This window comes from Empidonax traillii, unplaced genomic scaffold (assembly GCF_003031625.1).
Source record: "Empidonax traillii isolate 1590-97213 ecotype Southwest subspecies unplaced genomic scaffold, ASM303162v1 scaffold498:size1131258, whole genome shotgun sequence".
NCBI classification, from domain to species: Eukaryota; Metazoa; Chordata; class Aves; order Passeriformes; family Tyrannidae; genus Empidonax; species Empidonax traillii.
In genome coordinates this window covers 589,841-608,925 of record NW_020955691.1, presented here as the reverse complement: position 1 = coordinate 608,925, position 19,085 = coordinate 589,841, and the positions used below count along the sequence as shown (strand labels likewise).

At 44.7% G+C, this 19,085-nt stretch overlaps 1 protein-coding gene across 1 annotated transcript; it reads right to left on the bottom strand.

The window, feature by feature from the left end:
• Nucleotides 1-2,049: 2,049 nt before the first annotated feature.
• Nucleotides 2,050-18,705, bottom strand: ZNF365 (zinc finger protein 365). The gene is made up of 4 exons (XM_027896458.1): nt 17,697-18,705; nt 7,427-7,607; nt 5,380-5,417; nt 2,050-3,082 (listed from the first exon to the last, which is right to left on the bottom strand). The coding sequence occupies exons 1-4, from the start codon at nt 18,410-18,412 to the stop codon at nt 2,827-2,829; spliced, it is 1,191 nt and encodes a 396-aa protein (XP_027752259.1). The 5' UTR covers nt 18,413-18,705; the 3' UTR covers nt 2,050-2,826.
• Between the last annotated feature and the right edge of the window lie 380 nt (nt 18,706-19,085).

Sequence of the window (19,085 nt, the reverse complement as noted above, 5' to 3'; positions counted from 1 at the left end):
CCTAGTGAAATTCACTTCGATGCAAGTATAACTTTAAAAATGAGCTAGTAAGTTGTGTAAACATGAGTGGGAAGGAGCCTTTTTTTCTTGATAAACACTATTTAAGCTCTGAGGTATCAGAGGGACCTTGTCTCCTCATGAAGTCTTCTACAGCATCTCTACCAAAGGTTACCATCTTGACAGGAGTGTGGCTCCCCCACAGGAAAACCTCTCTTTCCAAGTCTAACCAGGGAGAGACTTGAACCAACTGGCAGTGTGTGAGGGAGACACTATCCCTGACGTCCCCTGGGAGCCCCTCTGCTCCTAATTTCCTTTGCCTGACCCAGCCCTCCACTCCCCCTGCCTCTGCTTCGGGCAGGTTGCCTGACCTTGTGTGTCATCTCAGGAATGATTTTCAAGCCTCAGGACAGCGGGAGAGCAGCAGGTGACACGTGTGAGCCACGTGGGCGAGATGCAGTAGCTCTTTCAGGTTGATTTGTATTGCTGTGGAAGATCACAGCCCGCCTTCACTGACCTGCTTTACCTGAGGGATAAACCCAAGTCCAGGCTGCTGCCTCTTGTCTTTTACTCTGCTATTTCTTAAGCTTTTATAAGAAACACTGTATTTTACAGAGTTAAATGGCACAATAATTGAGAAATATATCTTTATTATTAGAACATTTATATTCTAAAAATTTTTATCTGGGGTTACAGTACAATCCAATTTCTTCCTAATTAACTAACCTGGCATATTTCAGCAAGTAACTGTAAATTAGGCTCTGAAAAGTTTAAGAACATGCAACTTCTTTTACTCTTTTCCTCCCCCAAAAGGACAACTTACAGTCAAGATTTTGGCATGATAAATAATAAAATAAACATCTTATTTGTGAACTAGTATTTGCACTTAACTTTGGTGACTAACAGAACAGATAGGCATTTAAAAATAAAAATATTCTTTCAGTGTCAAGTGGATAAAGAAACAGATTAATATACTTTAATTTATTATCTTTCTAAAGTTTACCTTTATGACCTTCAATAAAGGTAATTTATTCAGGTTTGTAAATGTGGGAAGCAATAGAAAAAAACCCAAGGATGCTTCTATTTTGTAGCTTGCCTATAAAAGTTGTCGTAACACACAATCTGACCCAAGCCCATGCAACACAATGAACAGCTCCTTTTCACCACACACAATGCCTAGCATAAGGCCAAGTGTGGCCTTGTGACGTAGTTAAATAAATATTAAAATATCATTACAACCTAAATACCTGAATTGGTCTTACACTGTGACTTTCTACTGAAACAGTGCTGAGAAACTTTAAACATATATCTGATTGTTCTATATATACTATTTAAAATAAAAGTGAGGAATAATACTCTCTTTCTTCACTCTGCTACTTTCTGGGAGGTCTGTACACTGACAAATGTATGACATCTGTAGTTACCCGATCACAGCTGACTGATCAGTCATCTTCTGCTTTAAAAATATTGCAACTCTGGTGCTTATTGCAGCAGTAATCATAGTGATACACTGTCTTTTAATACTCAGTTCTGCTTACAGACATAGTTATAAAAAATGAAAAACATTTTTCACAAATCTTTGTACACATACTGTAAAAATCACCTTCCACATAAACAATTTACACCTGTTATGAGCATTTAAAAAATAAATCACAGAGACTTGTCTCACCTATCCTTTCTTTTTCTTGAGAAAACAAATCTCATCAGTAACATCATCAGGATGTTCATATCTGTAAACATGGCATAAGGATTCATGTTACCAAAAAACTGTACACGCAAAAAATCATCTTGATAAATAAATACTCTTGATAAATAAGGATCCTTTTAATTGGCACAAACCAATGTAAACATGTGCATTCCTGTTTTGCTGTCACCTCTAACTTCCTTGCACTTGGGCATTTTGTTGAAATTCAGGGATCTCTCAGTCCTGTAAGGATTCTTCAGAGACAAAAATGTGAAGGGATTGGGTTACGATGGTGGCGATTTAGGCCTCTCATGCCTAAGAACAAGCACAGGCGTTGGCCACCATGCCCCGCAGTAACATGTTGCTTTAGCCTGTCACTCACTGTGCCACAGCTGACAACCTGCCACTGGCTCTTGGCACTGAAACTCCTCTGGCTCAATTGGGTCTGGGCTTGTCAGAGCTGCAGTACCAGCTTCTGGTTTCCTTGTTAAGTGACACCAGAGGAGCCCAAACTTGTACCAACAGAACAGTGTGGCTGCTGGTAAGATTGAGTGGTTTAATGTATCCAATACAACATGGAAATGTGTCAGACTGGGCCTATATCAGGAAATCCAGGGTAGCAATCTACTGCTGTAAACAGCCTTCAGGCAACTCAAGTAGGCTTTTTGCATCTGTCTGTGCAGGTAACAGTTAGTCATTGATCTTACAACAACCTAAGCTGAAAGACTGGATATTTAGGTGCCGATTAAATGGATTCTTCTGAACTTCGGCAACAACACAGATGGAAAATAAATTACCAGGCCGCATGCTGCCAGTAAAATAATTAAACATACAGCCACAGTACTGCCCAGCAAGATAACTGCAGTCATTTAAAATAAGCTCCATAAATGACTAAATAAATAAATGAATAAATGAATGAATAAATAGAAAAACCTCCAAGTAAACTGAATAAAACGTCACTTCTCTTACGGCGCCCAAAGAGGGAATGGCGTTACTAAATAATATAAATCTTCCATATGTATATATTTCTATATATTATAGCTGATATGTTTTGGCATGGGCAGATGGATAGGAAAAAGTGGGATGACTAACTTGGTTCAATATTTGTTGTGTCGAAGCCAAGTTCCTGCGTTACTGCGTATTGCTCACCGCTCCTGTAGCGGCTTGGCCTTTTTACTCATCTTTGATTTTGAGCTCACTTTCCTGGCAGAGCAGACTGGTTCACCCTTCTTTTGTGCTCTCCATATCTCCCTTGGGCAATCAACAGGTTCATAGAAGCATTTTACTGGCTGCAAGCTGGTCTTTTCATCCTTTGCCTTTTTCAACAAGATTCTTCCTTTCTGAAAGGAATGAGGCTTTGCATCAGGCATGTTATATGAAGCGTGTTGACTTCCTCGGCTCCTGAAATTAATAACAGTGGTCATTAATAACTATTATTCAATCTTGCAAAGTGATAGGTCCCCAAAATACCCCAAACCCAAACATTTTTGAAGACAAAAATAGCCTTGTTTTACAGAACCAGGATGCATGTTAAAAACAGAATTGCAAGATGAATCACATTTCTCGGGGCTCAAAAGCCTTCCTCACTAAAATATTACCCACATGTGTTACTGGTGGGCTCTTTGTGCATGTTCATCTAACTTTTATCCCAATCAGCATTCTGCTGATTTTGGAGTGCTGAGACCTTACTGGGGTCTGTACTTTGTGATCAGCAGGGATTTTGAAGATGCACAGGTTCACAGTAACCTTCTGCAAAGAATGAACATCCCATGGTCTCTGGAAGACCACACAGCACATGTTACAGTAGAAAGTGGGTGGAGGAACTGTAGGAATTTCTTGGTGGGATCTCAGTGCTGCCTTGGAGCTCCCCCAGGGAGCTGCTGCTGTTACTAATGGTCAATACCACAGCAAACTCCACACTCTGCTTTTGTGCTGACCACACACCCAAAGGGAAACTTCAGCTTTGCTTTTAAGCTTTGATTTGAAATGGGAGAAGAGGAAAGGTGAATAAAAAAATTGGTGGGAAGAAGGGTGTGAAAGCTTAAAGGCCAAAGTAAGAGGAATGCTTTGTTCTCTCTGTGACGGTTCAAGCCCAGCAGGATTTGCAGAAATTGGTGAGCTCAGGTGGACTGAAAGCACAGTGCCTGGTGCTGCAAAGGCTGAACCACACACTCTGCTCTAAAATTTTACATTGAAACTGCAGTTCCACAGTTTAGCTAAGTAAGATCATTTCAGCCCCTTTTAGCATAATTTTGAAATGTTTTACAGCAGATACATCTCGTGTAAGAGCAGAACTATGAACATAAGGCACCAGCTCATGTCTGCCCAGCTCCTGTGACTGAAGTGAAGAACAGATGTGCTCATGTACAAGTCGATCTCTTAAGGGATCCCATAGGACTATTTTCCATAGCTTGTTATTTCTCAAAACCATGTATCTGTAGTATTACTTCTGGAAATTTTATGATATTGCAGCACACTTGATGAAGCCAGTTTTGGAAAAAGCTATGGTTATTCAAGTGTGTGTACAGTACAGACTCTCTCCTGCTCTTTAAAAAGACCAGAAGGGTGTCATGAAAGCCTCTGTATTTGTTGACGGGAGGCAGCGAGGACCAGCTGTATTACCTGGATGGCAGCTTTGCCAACCATAATTCACCAGGGGAAGTTCTGAGAGGTGAAATGCTGTGCAGGTCCAAGCTGGAGCTTGCAGGCGCTGTGCCATGCTGCCCTGGTGCAGGCCTGGGCTCTGACCACTTGCTGGGAGTTAGGAATGACTTGTGTGTCAACACAGGTTGTTGGCCACTCCAGTTTACAACTGGTTCTTGGGCACTGTTTGTTACAGTTATTGTTAAAAGATGCAGCACTCTGTTTTTCTCAGATGTTGTAGTGAGAAAGTTACATCATTTATTCCCTGAACACATGCAGGCATTATTGCAGGTGACTGCAGGTGCTGTAAGGCACTCCTGAATGATGCCATTGAAACCAGAAGGTCGAGGTTAATATGGTCAGAGGGGACTGCCTAAAGGGGCCAATTTAAATTGAACGAGTTTATGGCAGAGAAGATGGATGTCTGTCCCTAATTCACAGTCAGGCTAAGAAGGTACCCAAGAAGGTACCACTTGGCCAAGGAGCACATATGATGCTCCAAATCACCTGCTGGGACTCATGACCAAGTCCCAAAGACATGGACACCAGCCCCAGTTGGTTCTGCTGCTTCCAGGACAGCTGCTGGAGTAACCAGAGATGATGTTAGTGCCTGTGCTTTGTCAGGGCACTTGTCTGCTTACACGTGATTTTTAGGTCTACAGTGTTACTGTCAGTTAGGAAATGACAACTGTCTCTCTCCTACCTACAGAATGTTAAAGGAATTTTCAACTGAAACCGGGTCTGTGTTTGCCAAAGAGATTCAACTCCTGTAGCTTTGCAGTAGGCTGTTACAGTCAGCAGGAAGGAGTAATTCATTTAACAGAAAATTTGTCTTCTTTATTTTCTTTAGAGAGTATCTGATTTTAGCTTTAATTTAGCAGAAATCTGGTTTTCCTCCATTATATAGATTATAAATATAGATCATACACAGGTAAAGAACCTGATCCAAACCCAACCTGAATCAGGCTTTTGGATAACGTGAAATGCAAAAGCAGAAAGGTAAACATGTCAACTTAGTGTATTTAAGAAAGAGAAAAAAAAAGAGATATACATACAGGCATCTGGGTTTCTTATTTAATGAAATGTCTGTAAACTGCAATGAAAACAAAACCAGGTTATTAATATTACATTATCAAGTAACTAAAGTACAAGGATAAAATATACAAAGTCTTTAAAATTGTATTTCCATTCTCACCTGCTGTTAAAACTAGAAGAACATCCATGGAAGAAACCAGAAAAAAATCCTCTTTTACAGAGTATTACTCTTCCAGCTTACAATCATGTTTTTAAAATTCATAATATGTGAGTTGTTAGTGGTTGGATTTTTCCTGTTATTTTTATTCTAACTATAATCAAAGTAAATTGCCAAAGAAGTGAGGGCTGAACAGGGATCTTTCACATTAGATTAAACAGCATGGATACAGAGAGAAGTAATTATTGTGTTTGAGATAGTTAATAAGGGGCAGTGCCTGAATAAGCTGTCTTAATTTAACTTTCTCTCAGAGCCTTTAATTTTGCAGTGATACATTTCCTTTACACCAGTGCCTAGGAAACTCCAGCTGCAAGCCCTTGGCTCTGCCAGAGCTGCACTGAAGGGTGGAGGGAGGGGATGCAACATTTCTCTCCCTTCCCACTCCAAACCCTGAGACCAGCTAGGGACAGCACAGCCTCAGTGCCACCACAAATTTGCGTGACTTCATTTTTTACAACAGTTTGGTTCGCAGTGTGAAAACACTTTGTCTGGTCCCTCTTTTGGTGGGGGTCCAGAAAGGAGGTGTTTGATGCCAGTTCAGTTTAAATCGGTCTGAGTTACTAAATCGGTTCTTTGTACTGAGCTCCCATCAGAGCTACTAAACTGAGCCTTTGAATACCATTTAATGAAGTCACTGAGCCAAGCAAGTCAGATCTGGCATCTGAAAATGATTATGTTCTTGTAAATGTTCCCTGTGTCCCTGGTATTGTCCACACTTTGCAGATGGATTTTTGCCCAGCCTGACTTTGCTTGTCATCTGTCTTGATGGAGTCTGAAGCCATCTCATAGTGTGCTTTTCTGTAATTACCTCCTGAAGGTCGGGATGGCCAATATTTGGATGGATGACCTTAGAGGAATGCTGAAGTCATGCAGAAAGCAGGACAGCCGCCTTAAAAATTAGAGCCTTCCCCAAGGAATGCTGCTGAGGTAGGAATCCCAGTAAACACATCAAGAGCAAGGGAGACGGCTTAATATTGAGGACCATCTTTATGGTGCCACTCAATCTTCTCATGGACACTGTTTGAGATGTCCTGCACTGGCCTTCAGCACATCTATATTTATTCGGGTCTTACTTAAAGCTCTTTGTCTTCCAGCTGGCTACAGGAGCCTTTCCTTTCCACCATTGCATACCTGTTCATTGCTGTGCATGATCAAATGCCTTCCTCTCACATCCCAGGGTGAGCAATTACTTAGCACAGGCAGCATGGGGTATTCATTTAAATGAAATGCTTTTTGGAAATCCTGTGCCTAAAACTTGCCATATAAATGTAATGCATTGTAGGAAAAATACTGAGTGTAGGTATTAAAAATGAGGGCTTTTAGAGAGAAATGATGTATTTTTAAAAGCGATGTTCAGACAGCTTTAGCTTCTAATCCATGGGGGACAGGCCTGTGGGAATCCATTCACCATTACTACGTCTCCCATGATAGGTAACTAAAGCCAATTTGCCAGCAGGCTGATATGTCACCTATAGAAATCCATGTTTTTCCTGAAATACTTTAGACATCCTAAAAAATCTGCCACATCACAAAGTGACATAAAGAAAAGTGTTTGTGGCAAAAGCAACAGCAGCAGTAGCCAAAACTGGAAAAAAATTTAAATATATGTCAAATATTTAATTATTCTCTGCTCTCCCTTTGCCATCTTTGGCTATTGCTGCTCTTAAGCTCTCTGCTCCTTTCACTCATAGGTTTAAAACCTAAATAAAACACACTTGAAGAAACACTTTACATCTGCACATCTGCCTGGAGCAGCAATCAGCCCAATCCATGGAGCCCACCCATACTCAAACTGCAGTGCTTTCCCTCTGGGGAGGGTTTCAGTGCAGGGAAGGACTTTGGTGTCTTACCACGTGCTCGCTGCCGTCGGTGTGGTGGCACACCATCTGCTGATTTTGGTAATACTCCAGCTGCCTCTCCGCCAGATCCACGCGCTGCAACAGGTTCTCGATGAAGTGCTGCAGCCTGGCTTTCCCCCGCACTTCTTTTTCTGCTGCTTCTTCCAGGAAGTGGTTGAAAGTAACAACTTCTCTGCAAGATGGAAACATTGCAGAGAGGCCACATTTAGGTAACAGAAGGGTTCTGGTCTCACTGTTGTCAAAAATTACTGATGCTTCTCCTGTTTTTCATGGTGATAGCCTGTGGTGGCTCATTACTGTCCTTTACCTCCATCAAAATATTTCAAATTTTTTGTGGACAAGGCAAAAATCTGGAAACCCGAAAGCTGAATTTAAGTTTATGGGCAGTGGGTTTGGGGTGGGTTTTTTTTCCCCTTATTAGGTCTCTTGGAAATAGTCTTTAGTGGTCCACAGGGTAGAAATGTCACTAAGCATCAGCTCTCAAGGTGATGGAGACAGCTATATCTGCTTCCTTTTTTACTTAACCATGAGAATATCAGCACTGAAACAGGAAGAGAAACAGATGAACTCCCAAATTCATCTTCTTATTTCATCATAATCTTACAGTGGTAGTTTAATGTTGCTTCTGGGGTGGTTCCTAACTTAAAAGGGCTACTGTGGCCACTGAACTTCATTTTGGCTGCAATCCTGCAAGTATGTCAAAGAGCAGTGTTATGATCTGGAGCTGGTGGGAGCACAGGAGATTAACAGATAACCTAGAGATTACAGACCAAGGAGTGCATGTGTGGGAAGAGCAAGTTTTAGGCCAGGAGTTTAGAAACATGTCTTGTCTGGTAACACAAGTGGAAGGAACCAGGACAGAACTACTGACTGTGAAAGCTTATTTCGAACCCCTCTGCATACTATCAGTTTACTATCAGCAATCGGGCCACCATTTGCACCTCTGATATCACAGAGGTATCTGGGTGGGAGAAGTCTGGTTACAGATCGAAGCACGTTTTACAAAAAATGGCAAATCTGAACATGTAGGACTTCCCTGGTTAATAAATGCCAGGATAAATATTTCTTAGTCTGCCAACGAAACCATGTTAATTTTTGCTTTGTACAGAGCAGAGCGGGTGGGAGTTGAGGGAACTGGTTCTTGCCAAATGAGAAAGGGCAGGATTGCTTGGTAGAATTACATCGCCTGAGGAAAAAGCATTTTAAGTAGAAAGCAGGAAACAGTTTGTAGCAGAAATAACCTTTCAAAGCTTAGCTTGTTTGTGACAAATCCCAAGTTTTTCTGTTTCACTGTTTTAACTCAGAGTAGTGTAGGTAATCGGTTTAACGCAGTATAGTTGTTCTAACAGAGAGCTGTTTTGTGCTAAGAAGAGTTAGGTACAAGTGGTCAGCCATGGAAATTCACCACCTAGGATTCAGGCTGTGCCTGCCTGCTCCGTACCACAGCAGAGTGCTGCTTGCATGGCTGATCTAATGGCAAGAATGAGGTAAAAACAAGGATGTATTGTTTGGACGAAGGACATTGATGAATATTAGTTTATATTAACTCACCCACAAAACCTGGCTTAAGAAACAGAGAGGCTCCTTGTTTGTTAAACTCAGCTATTCCACTCCATTTCAAGGCTCTGTACAATTTCTGTGACTATTAGCTTGCCCAGAGCAACCTGATCCTAAAGAGCCACTGAGGAATGCTTAGGAACAAGCCAATTTAAACTCATTAAGGTCAGTTTTAGGGCTTTATTCTCACTGCACTTACAGCACTGTAACTTCTTTGATTTCATGATGCCACTCTGGTTTTGGATTAGTATAGGAGCAACCTGAAGTCCTTGGCGCTCCGTCAGGCTCCTCTTCTCCAGGGGACAGGAAGCACAAAAGGACAGAAACTCAGCAGGCTGGCTCCAAATCCCTTCCCCTTTGGGTAAGGAAGAGCTGTGCACAGCCTGGCAGGATGCTGGCCTTCCAGCAGGGAAGGGTGGGCGGCACAGGGAGCCACCAGCCTGGGACACTATGAGGATGTCCCTCCCGGGACATCCAGCTTGTGTGTCTCACTGCAGTGGGAAGCCACAAACATTGAGTACCTAGCATTTATTTTTAGAAGGGTGATAGTTTCAAAATGCTAACTTTTGTAACTCATTTGTCTCAGCAAATGTAATTATAAAGCATTCATTAATTGCCCGCTCTATGGCACAAATAATCACCAACAGATTTTCCTTTCCTACAAATATCTCATTAGATATGCCATAAGGAGGCCAGGGGGGAAGCAGTGTTTTTTCAGGTAGACTTAGATGACTATCAGGAGGAGAACAGGCTCATAATGGCAATAAATTCCCTAGTATTTTCCTTGCTTTCTAGACTACTAAAGATAACTTGGCATCCTACATGCCATTATTTGTTGGGACTGTTATTAGCAGCCGATACAGCATATCCATAATTTCTCTGTGTTTGTTTAGCTGCCTTGGTACAGCCTATGAACCTGCCTTTAACAACTTTAATGTAAAGATTTTCCTTTAGACTGAAATGTGCTCTGTAAATTCCCCTTAGAAAGACAGGAGCCAGAGCATACCCATGCATTAGGTCTTGGTCACATTCCTTGTCCTGATAAGCAGCACTTCTGTCAGTTCAGCTACTTTCTTTGTTTCCCTCTCATCTCTCAGAAGAACAAGATCAAGCTCTGAGGAACGACTACTAATAAACTCTCTCTACTTGCTCCAACGCTTCTTCCTCACATGCCCCTCCCGTGCCTTGGTTACCTGAAGGGAGTTCCCAGAAGAATTTTTACCCTCCTCTCACTGTTAACAACAGGGAAATGGATCAAAGAACTCACGCGGCTTCCCGCAGGTGCTGTTTGTCTGTCTAACTGCCTTCCTTGTCTCTTGTAGTTTGACCAACTTTTTCTCAGCCATACTGATTATGCTCTCTTCAATTCTGTTTCTGGATACCTGTGATGAGTTTTTGCTTACGTTCTTTATTTTAGTTTCAATTTTTCTCCAGGCCTCTGCCAAATTTTTGAGGACAATGTGAAAGGATTTCTATCTTTTACTCTCTGCTCTTATGCTCATGGAATGATGGATGTTCACAGGGGTCAGACGTGCTCCTCATGAAGTCAGGGGGAAGCTGAGGCTGTGAATATTGTGGGGCATAAACCAGAGCACAGCAGCACCAGCCCACTGAGCTCCGTTGACAGAACGGCCTTGTTAGCAACAGTCACTTGCAACAGGAATCATTTTGTTAAAGCCTGGCTCAGACCTGAAGCATTGCCCTTTCTAATGAGAGGTCTCTGCTACCCTGTGCTGACTATTCAACATCAGGAGCACTGCTGCTATATTGAGAAAAGGTTACATGGAGTTATTAACTCCCCTCTGCTCCCAGCACCATCTCTTTCCTGCTCTGCTCTTCTACCCAGCAGCCTCCTGCCCCCTTTCACCCAGCTCACCCTGGCACTTGCTGTAGCCCTATAAGCAATAGAACCTGGCACTAAATTTTATGAGTGGAGTAGATGATGCTCAGCGCAGCTTAGATCTCTTCAATTTCTGTAAAGGACGGCAGATTGATCTCATCTGTTTGCTTATAGTTTGATACACCAATACTAAAGTATGTTGTATGCAAAATGTTTTGTTAGAGGGCTGTGACTGGGCAGCAGGGAGAAAGATGGGTTTCTTACTTTGTCTTGGGTGCTCCTGTCAGACAAGACCTTTCAGGAAAAGGGAATTGCTGCTGCTGCCCAGGGAGCAGAGGGCACACTGAACTGCCAGCAGCAGGTGAGAGGGAAAGACAAGGGGCATGCAAGCTGAGAGGTATCCAAGAGGAGCAGGAGTGTTGTACTGGCCTGTACTGCCCGAGTGCCAGAGAAGAGCTGTGCCCAGAGCCAGAGGAGACCAAGGGAAATTTATCAGCAGGCGGCTCAGAGGTGTTCAGCTGCAAAAACAAATGCAGGGGGAAGGACTCACTATAGGCAAGAAAGACTTGCTGCCAAAGCTTTTATTTTGATCTGATTCTGCCGGGGAGTTAACTTGTTATAGTTAACCAAACTTAAGTTGTTTGGTGTTTTGCGTTCCAACTGCAGCCTAGCTGCAGAGAGCCTGCACTGAAACCTATCCCAAAACCTTTATGGGGGCTGTTACCATGAAATAGCATGAAATGTGGTCAGTAATGTTATAAGTGAGAGGCCTGCTAGGTGACATTTACTCTTTTGCCTTTACCACTAGGCTATGCAGTGTTCTTATAGGATGAGTGAGCTGCAGCTCTTGTTTACTGGACCAGTTGCTGGCACATGGACCCTGGGATACACTTGTATGGCTTTCAGCAGCTAAGCACGTGATGCATGCTAGTGATAGAGGCAGAGGGTGGGACAGCTCCAGCTCCTTAACACCTGTCAAGAAGGGCTAATGATTTCTCACATTGCACCCAAGCCCTCCTACTGATGCATAGTACTGATCCCAGGACTAATTACAGCAACTCTGACACCTGCAACTGCTCTGTAGGTGGAGACAAGCATGAGCCTCTATGCAGATTCTGCACCCAAGTGTCAAATCCCTTTAGAGAATTACATTTAGAGAAAACCAAACACATTATTTTACTTGAAGATGGGAAAATTCCTACTACAGTAAGCAGTAAAGTGATTTACTTGTAAAAATATTTAATATGTACATTCATTAAGTATTAATGCCACTGACCTTATCCACCATCCAATTGGTGTTACTGCCTGAAGGCTGCTCTGTTATTCATTAGGTTGGGGTTTCACATTCCCACACCACTATCAGCACATTTGATTTAAGAGGTTCACACCTCCACTCTCAGAAAGTTATTGCACCCATTCAGGCTCAGATCTGAGCCCTGAACTTAGTGGGGTGACACTGAAGATTAAAATGCTTTATTTCACAGAGCCATTCTGTGGGACAGTCACGCTAGGCTTGAACCTGTGCAGCTGCCACGGGGGAGTAATCTCTCCAGTGGGAAGATGAAAGAAAAGGAGAGAGGGAGCACCCTAAAACTGAGGGTGGAAGAACAATGTTTAATTGCAGTTTTATTCTACTTAAAGTAAATCAAAACTGTTTTGCTGTACAACTGTAATTCATGTATTAAGGAAAGCTGTTTTAAAGCATAAATTGCAATGACCTCTAAAAGCCAGCTCTTAATGCCATTGTCAAGACATTATTTGCACAGATAATTTCATTAATTGCAAATTTAGGATGAAGCCACTGGCAAGAATAACCACTGCCCACCACAGCTATTCTGAAACAACTCTCACATTCCAGGCTATGTCAGAGCAGAGGCATGACCAATCTCAAAACAAATGCATTAGACTGGTTAAAGAAATTGCTGTCAGAGATAAGCCAGCATACTACATTAATGCTCTTACTCTATAATTAGAAGACAAAGTGAGAGTTTAAGTCACCATTGAAGGCAGCTTCCAGCTGAAGAACATAACTTCAAATGTTTACCCTGTTCAGACTTACTGAAAAGCAAACTCTACCAGTTTCCATTTTCTTGCATCACTTCCAAAAACAAGCCTCTCAGTGTCCTCTAGATGTTAAGTTCATAGCTGGCTTTGGTTTCAATGCCTTTCTTGATATCTTATTCAACAAAGTCTTACTCCCTTTGGGCATGCTTCTGTGTTATCTTGAAGATCACAGTACTCACTCTGACTTGCACTCTCCTTCATCAAACATTGAATAATCCCTTTCAGGGCACACTTTCTAATTAAATCATTCCTTTGCTCAGCAGCTCTGTGCTTAGACTAATACTACTTCAACTATATATTAGTACAGTCAGTGTTGTACCTTCACCTGTCCTGCCCAACACAGTTCATCTCCCCAGGGGCATAACACAAGTATCACAGCATGCACCCACGTGCATATTAGCAGTGCCATTTTTGTAAGGAACCAAAAAGAAAATTCAGCTACAAACGTACCTTCACTTTATCACTGCCTTTGTTGGACTGCTAAAAGCCTTATGTAAAACAAATAAAAAATAATCAACTGACAAGTTAAAGAAATAACCCTACTGACCCTTCAAGCTCTTCAAATGGCAGCCCTGCTCCTGCTGGTGGCCTAAACCAACACTCCTCCTCTCATCGGAATGAGAGCTCAACCTTAAAACCTGGGAATGCTGTCGTTTGAAATTAGTGCTTGGATTTGCAACAACAATGTAACTCTAAGAATTTACTCCCTACAGAGTTAAGAAGTTTGCAGAGGCACTGCTTGCTTGGAGAACAGATGAGAGAAACCAGCTTCTGACAATAAGGCCATGTGCTAAGCCTCAGTTTCTGTCTCTGTCCCACATGCTTGGCCCCGGCAAAGGCTGAGGACATGTGGGCTTTGACTGGTAGAACTGAGAAGTAGAAATGAAATTCCACCAAGCGAAAGTGCCCTCAGCTGCAAAGATTCTGCCGAGGGGGAAGAGAGTCACAGCAGTGCAAGGTCTGCCTTTGCAAGGCTGGGCATGAAGGAACTGTGTGAGGCCTAGAACAGCTCCACCTCCTTATTCTGAAAAACCAGGCATTTAAACTAAGAATTTAAATTTTTTCTGCTTAGGCCTTCTAGGGGCTTCCTAACCAAATTATTCTTGCTCACTCATATTTTTTCTTTCCCTCAGCTTTCCTATTTGACTTTACAATCAGATCCAAAATCAGAGTCATTACCTACTGCAGTTGTACTATTATTTTCTGTCAGTTTCCTGTGTACCTTTCTAAAGAGGAAGTTTTTAAAATAACAAGGTTTTTTTCCCCCGTAGCAAATTTGTAGGACACAAAATAAACATTTGAAACTTCTTTATCAGGATATTGTTACTTTTCAGGAGTTACTTGAAAAGGTCCCCATAAAAGTTTTCAGCAGCTTCTCTAGAAGAGCCTCCAAAAAAGAGGGTTTTTTGACCTTATCTAAGATTCAGAGTAGAATTTTTTCCCTCTTTTGGACGGTTTGTAAGGGGTTTTTTGGGTTGGTTTTCTTTTTATCCTCACTCAGATTGATCTAGATAAGCTCCACCTCAGTCTCTGTGACATCTAGAAATGCGTCTTAATTATAAACCCTTTCTTGCCTTCACATGCACCATATTCCATGATATGGTAGTAGGGAACAACCATTCAGGAACCAAGGGAAGGCTGGTTGCTTTTACTTTCTCTGAAATAGGACAAGGAGATGTTTCAGGGTGTTTCAGAAGGTGTTTTTCTTTTTTCTCCTGGAAAGAGGAACAAATTTTCAGCTACAGTAGCTCAATATCAATGCTAATTTTAGGAAAAGTTATCCATATTCACAAGATAACTTATGGAAAAAAAAATCCAAAGAAACTGACGAAAGCATTTATTTCTGAAGGTCAGCAAGTACCAAAGCAGTCCCTAAGGGATGCCTTTGACTTTCCACAGTCTGCAGTGAGAACTCTGGCTTCTGCAATTTCCATTAAGCAGCCCTGTTTGGCTTTCTAATCATCTGGACTTCTTCCAGAAATCAAAGCCAAAGTTGAGATCCTCCTTTTTTGAAGGAGAAAGTCTTTTTAGCACACCGAGTAAGTTTTGAACGCACACACTGAATATGTACACAGGTCTCAGAATTTAACAACAGTGCATGAGAAAGCCAGACAAGTGTCACTGATGCTACCTAAGTCACAGACATTCCTTCTTCTCTCCTCTACTACAGCATTCCATCCTCCTGCCTCCCTCCTGCCAGAGCAAAGCTAAGTGTCCTAGGTCTTTTTAGATCTGAAAAGCTGCTCTAGAAGTACCAGTCCTGCTCTTACAAAGCATTGTTTGTACCTACCTTCCTTCTCAATTTGCTATTTATACAACAACCTTTCAACTGGAAAGCCATACAGTGCATTTTTCCATGTTATCCCCCAAGATGGGAAATGCAGGAACCATCTGAACAAGAAAAAAACCCAATACACTCCCAGTTTTTCCTAAGTGAACTCTACCTATTCTTACACTCTCTGCCTACCCTCTCAGTGTCCTTCAGAGGCAATGCTGCAAGGCCAGGCACAGACACAGGCAGTGACATACTCTGACTCCCCTCCTACCCCTCAGTACTTTGGGCTGATATTCTTCTGTCCTGTCCCCTAACATGCATTAGGCACATTTACCTCTAGAAATTCCCAGGCTGCTGTGTAAGAGCCATTCCCTCATTCCTATTGCTGCTTTTGCATGGAAGCGTAATCCTAAAAGAGCAATATCCTGGCTACTCTGGTGAAGCCTCTTATGCAGCTGCCTCTTTTGGTTAGTGCTTCTTACTAGCCAAGTGACCTTCAGTCTTCCCTGTAACACCAACTTAGGAGCTACCTCACTGGTTATGCATTCACCCTCCTCCTTACGAGATGACCAGAATTCTATAATCAACCATCTGAGCTCCTGCCCCTTTCCTGAGCCTGGCAATGTCCTAGTGTGAGGGGCAGTGTTTCCCCATTTCTCTTCATTCTGTGTTCAGGCTTTTCTGGCCTCAGAACCACAGCCTGACAGTGCTGCTGGTAAGCAGTCTGCCAAAAGGGCAAGTGGCCTCCTCCTTGTTCCTTTTCCTCATACAGTTAAAAATCACAGCTTTTGCTGTCTTACTGATTTTACAAATCAGTGTCCTTTGCCATCCTCCCCATATCATACTCATTCTTTCTACCCAGATAACTCCATTCCCCCTTCCTCTTTTCTCACAATGTTTGTTCTTCTGCAGCATTGCAGAACTTTGGGTTTGCTCCACTGAATGGTTTCAGCTTTCTCCTGACACTCCTGTTTTCCCTTTCTGGATCCTAGCCTTGAATTTCAAAAACACATTCTGCATTTAGTTTGGGCTAAAATTCATACCACTTAACTTTAAATATCTGAAATTCTGCATCTAGCCCAGACAGCTGCTTACCAGAGGGCCCCCTGGAATCTGCAGAGGGGAGAAGGACCTTCACAGAGCAATCCCTCCTCCTCTAAGATACTTTTCTAGAACAAACAGGATGAATCACACTGTGAAAGAGCCCATTAGGGCAGTCTGGCTAGATGGGAATACCCAAACTGCTTCAAGCTGTAAGTTATCTTCATGGCTTCTTTCCAGCATACTTTTAAATCTGCCTCAGTTATACTATTATCTTCAGTTTCACCTTAAAGCCTTCAGTCTTACATGAGGATCACTTGATATTTCAAGAGTCAGAGGTTCTACTGAATATCCCCTCAAGTAAGATGCACACCCCAGGTGCTCAAAATCCCCACCCCCTTTATGTGTCCTCTCTTCTGGAAAACCTATAGCACTGCTTCAAGATAGATGGCTCCTAGTGATGTGGGAGCCATCATCATCTTTTCTTTTAGTCCTTAGACTACAGGAAGGAATGATGAAAGCTCTCCAAACTTCCTACACTGAACTCCTACACCACCTTCCTTATTTCTTCTAAGATCAGTGTCATGGCAACTAGCACTTCTCATCTTCCCTTTGTAAGCTGATGAATTGGTTTAGAGGCACTCCATTACCAGTGCTCTTTATTTGCATTTCTCTAAAATAAGTTGTGTTGCTCTGAAAAGCCTGAAAGGTTTTTAGCAAGTGCTGAATAAACTAAGTAGTTCATGTATAAATAATATATCAGCTATCACTACATTTTTAATGGATGCATCATGAACATATTTTTAGATAGCTTATGTTATTCAGAACGGCTCTGGCATCTGCTTCCCAATCTCATATAAGCAATTCCAGTTTCACAGTTCTGTGTCCATCTAAAATATTAGCCATGAACTACTTGGACGTGGCCTTTTCAGCGCTATCTCCAGTACAGCTACACTGTTGAGCAGGAGACCATCCCACTCCACAGGCAGCCTGTGGTGGGATGGCTGCAGGGAAAAGGTGTTATTGGATATTCTCACATACTTCCTCCAGACTTACCCATGCATATATTCTTAAAAAGATGGTGCATTAGAGGTATCAGTGTAAATCAGATTACCTGCTGATGAGAGCTTTTACTTCTCCCTACCCTCATGAAACCAGGGGCACAAGAGGCATTAGGAAGTGTAAAAGTCAGTCATGAGGTAGTCAAGTATGAAGCCACCTGCACAGGGAGCTGTCCCCTGCCCCGTTAGTCACTGGGGAGTAAAGCATGAGAACCACCTGCTCGGGGAGCTGTCCACTGCCTTGCAGGGACACAGTCACATGGGCTACTGCTCTAGAAACGCAGCTCTCTGAAGCTGGTGAGCTCCAGGCCCTTTCAAACTCAGCAAGCAGCTGAGCCATCCCCTCTCTTGTCCCCCAAAGGCTGTCACTCACGCAGGGCCAGGCCAGCCCGCCAAGCCACCGGCTCTCGCCTCCCCACTTACTCCTCTTTGCGGTGAAGCTCCTCCTCGGACTCGCTGAGCCGCTGCTTTAGGGCTGCGATCATCTCCACGGCCACATCCACCTGCCTGCTCAGGGCCCGCTCCCGCCGCTGCACCTCCTGCTTCTTCTGGGACAGCTGCACGAACGCCGCCCGCACCTCCAGCAGCTCCGCCGTCTTCTGGGACAGCTCTTTGGTAAGCTTGTCGATCCGCTTCTCGATCGTTTTGTCCACGGCCTCCACCATCCTGTTAAACTTTTCCCGGACATGTGCCTCGAAGGAGGCTTTGGAGTCAGTGGCCGGGAGCCCGGGTTTGGACACCTGCTCGCTGGGAGACTCAGCCGACACACAGTTGGCCAGGTAGGCTCCCGGGCGCTCCGCGGGCAGCTCCCGCGGCTGCCCGCCCTTCCCGCTCCCGCAGGACGCGCCGCCCAAGTTCAGGAAGGGCCCCGCGGAGCCGCCGGGGCTCCCCGGGCTGCCCTGGGGCGCGGGCTCCGGCGGGGACACCAGCTCCGCATCCTTCAGCGGCGAGAACAGGCTGCTCCTGGCCAGCAGGCTGCTCTCCTGGAAGCTGTGGCTGTACTCCAGGTGCACCCGCAGGGACGACAGGCTCCGGAACCTGGTGTGGTCGCCGCATCGCGGGCAGCGGAAGGGGAGGCTGACGCTGCCGAGCGGCTCCGGCCAGGGGTGCCCGCCTTCATCGCGGGCCGTCTGTTGCATTCCTCGCCGGGAGGGAACAGCCCGCGTCCGCGCCCGACGGGGAAACTTGGGAAACTTTCCCGGCGATCCCTCAGGGGTGCCGCGCCATCTCCGCCCGGGGACGCGCCCGCCCGGCGCGGCGCTCCAGCGGCCCGGCCCCGGCGGCTCCGCCCGGCGCGGCTCAGAGGGCTCCGCTCGCCTCGGCCGCCGCACGGGCCTCGCCGGAGCGGGCGGGGCCGGGCCGGGCTCGGCGCGGGCCTCGCCGCCCGCAAGGTCGCCGCACTCACCCGACTTGTTGCTGGCGGCGGCGGCGGCGTTTTCAGCAGAGCCGTAAATCAGCCCGGGCGCGGCGCCGCCGCCGCGGGGCGGGGCGGGCGGGCGGGCGGGGATGGGCAGAGGGGACCGGCGGGGACGGGGATGGGGACGGGGATGGGGAGCGGAGGTGCCCGGCCGGGGATGCTGCGGGTGGGCGTGGGCGGCAGCACCGGCCGGGGGCCCCGGGCCGGGGTCACTCCCCTCCTCCTGCCCCTGCCTGCCGTGGGCACCGGGCCGAGGGGGCCGCGTGGGGGGTTGCGGGGCAGGAGCGGCCACAGCAAAGCAGTGAGTGAGCTGCACTGGGTGTGTCGGGGCGATGCTGAAGGATAATGCAGTTAAAAGCATTTAAGCGACAAGACACGACTGGCACGTGCAAATA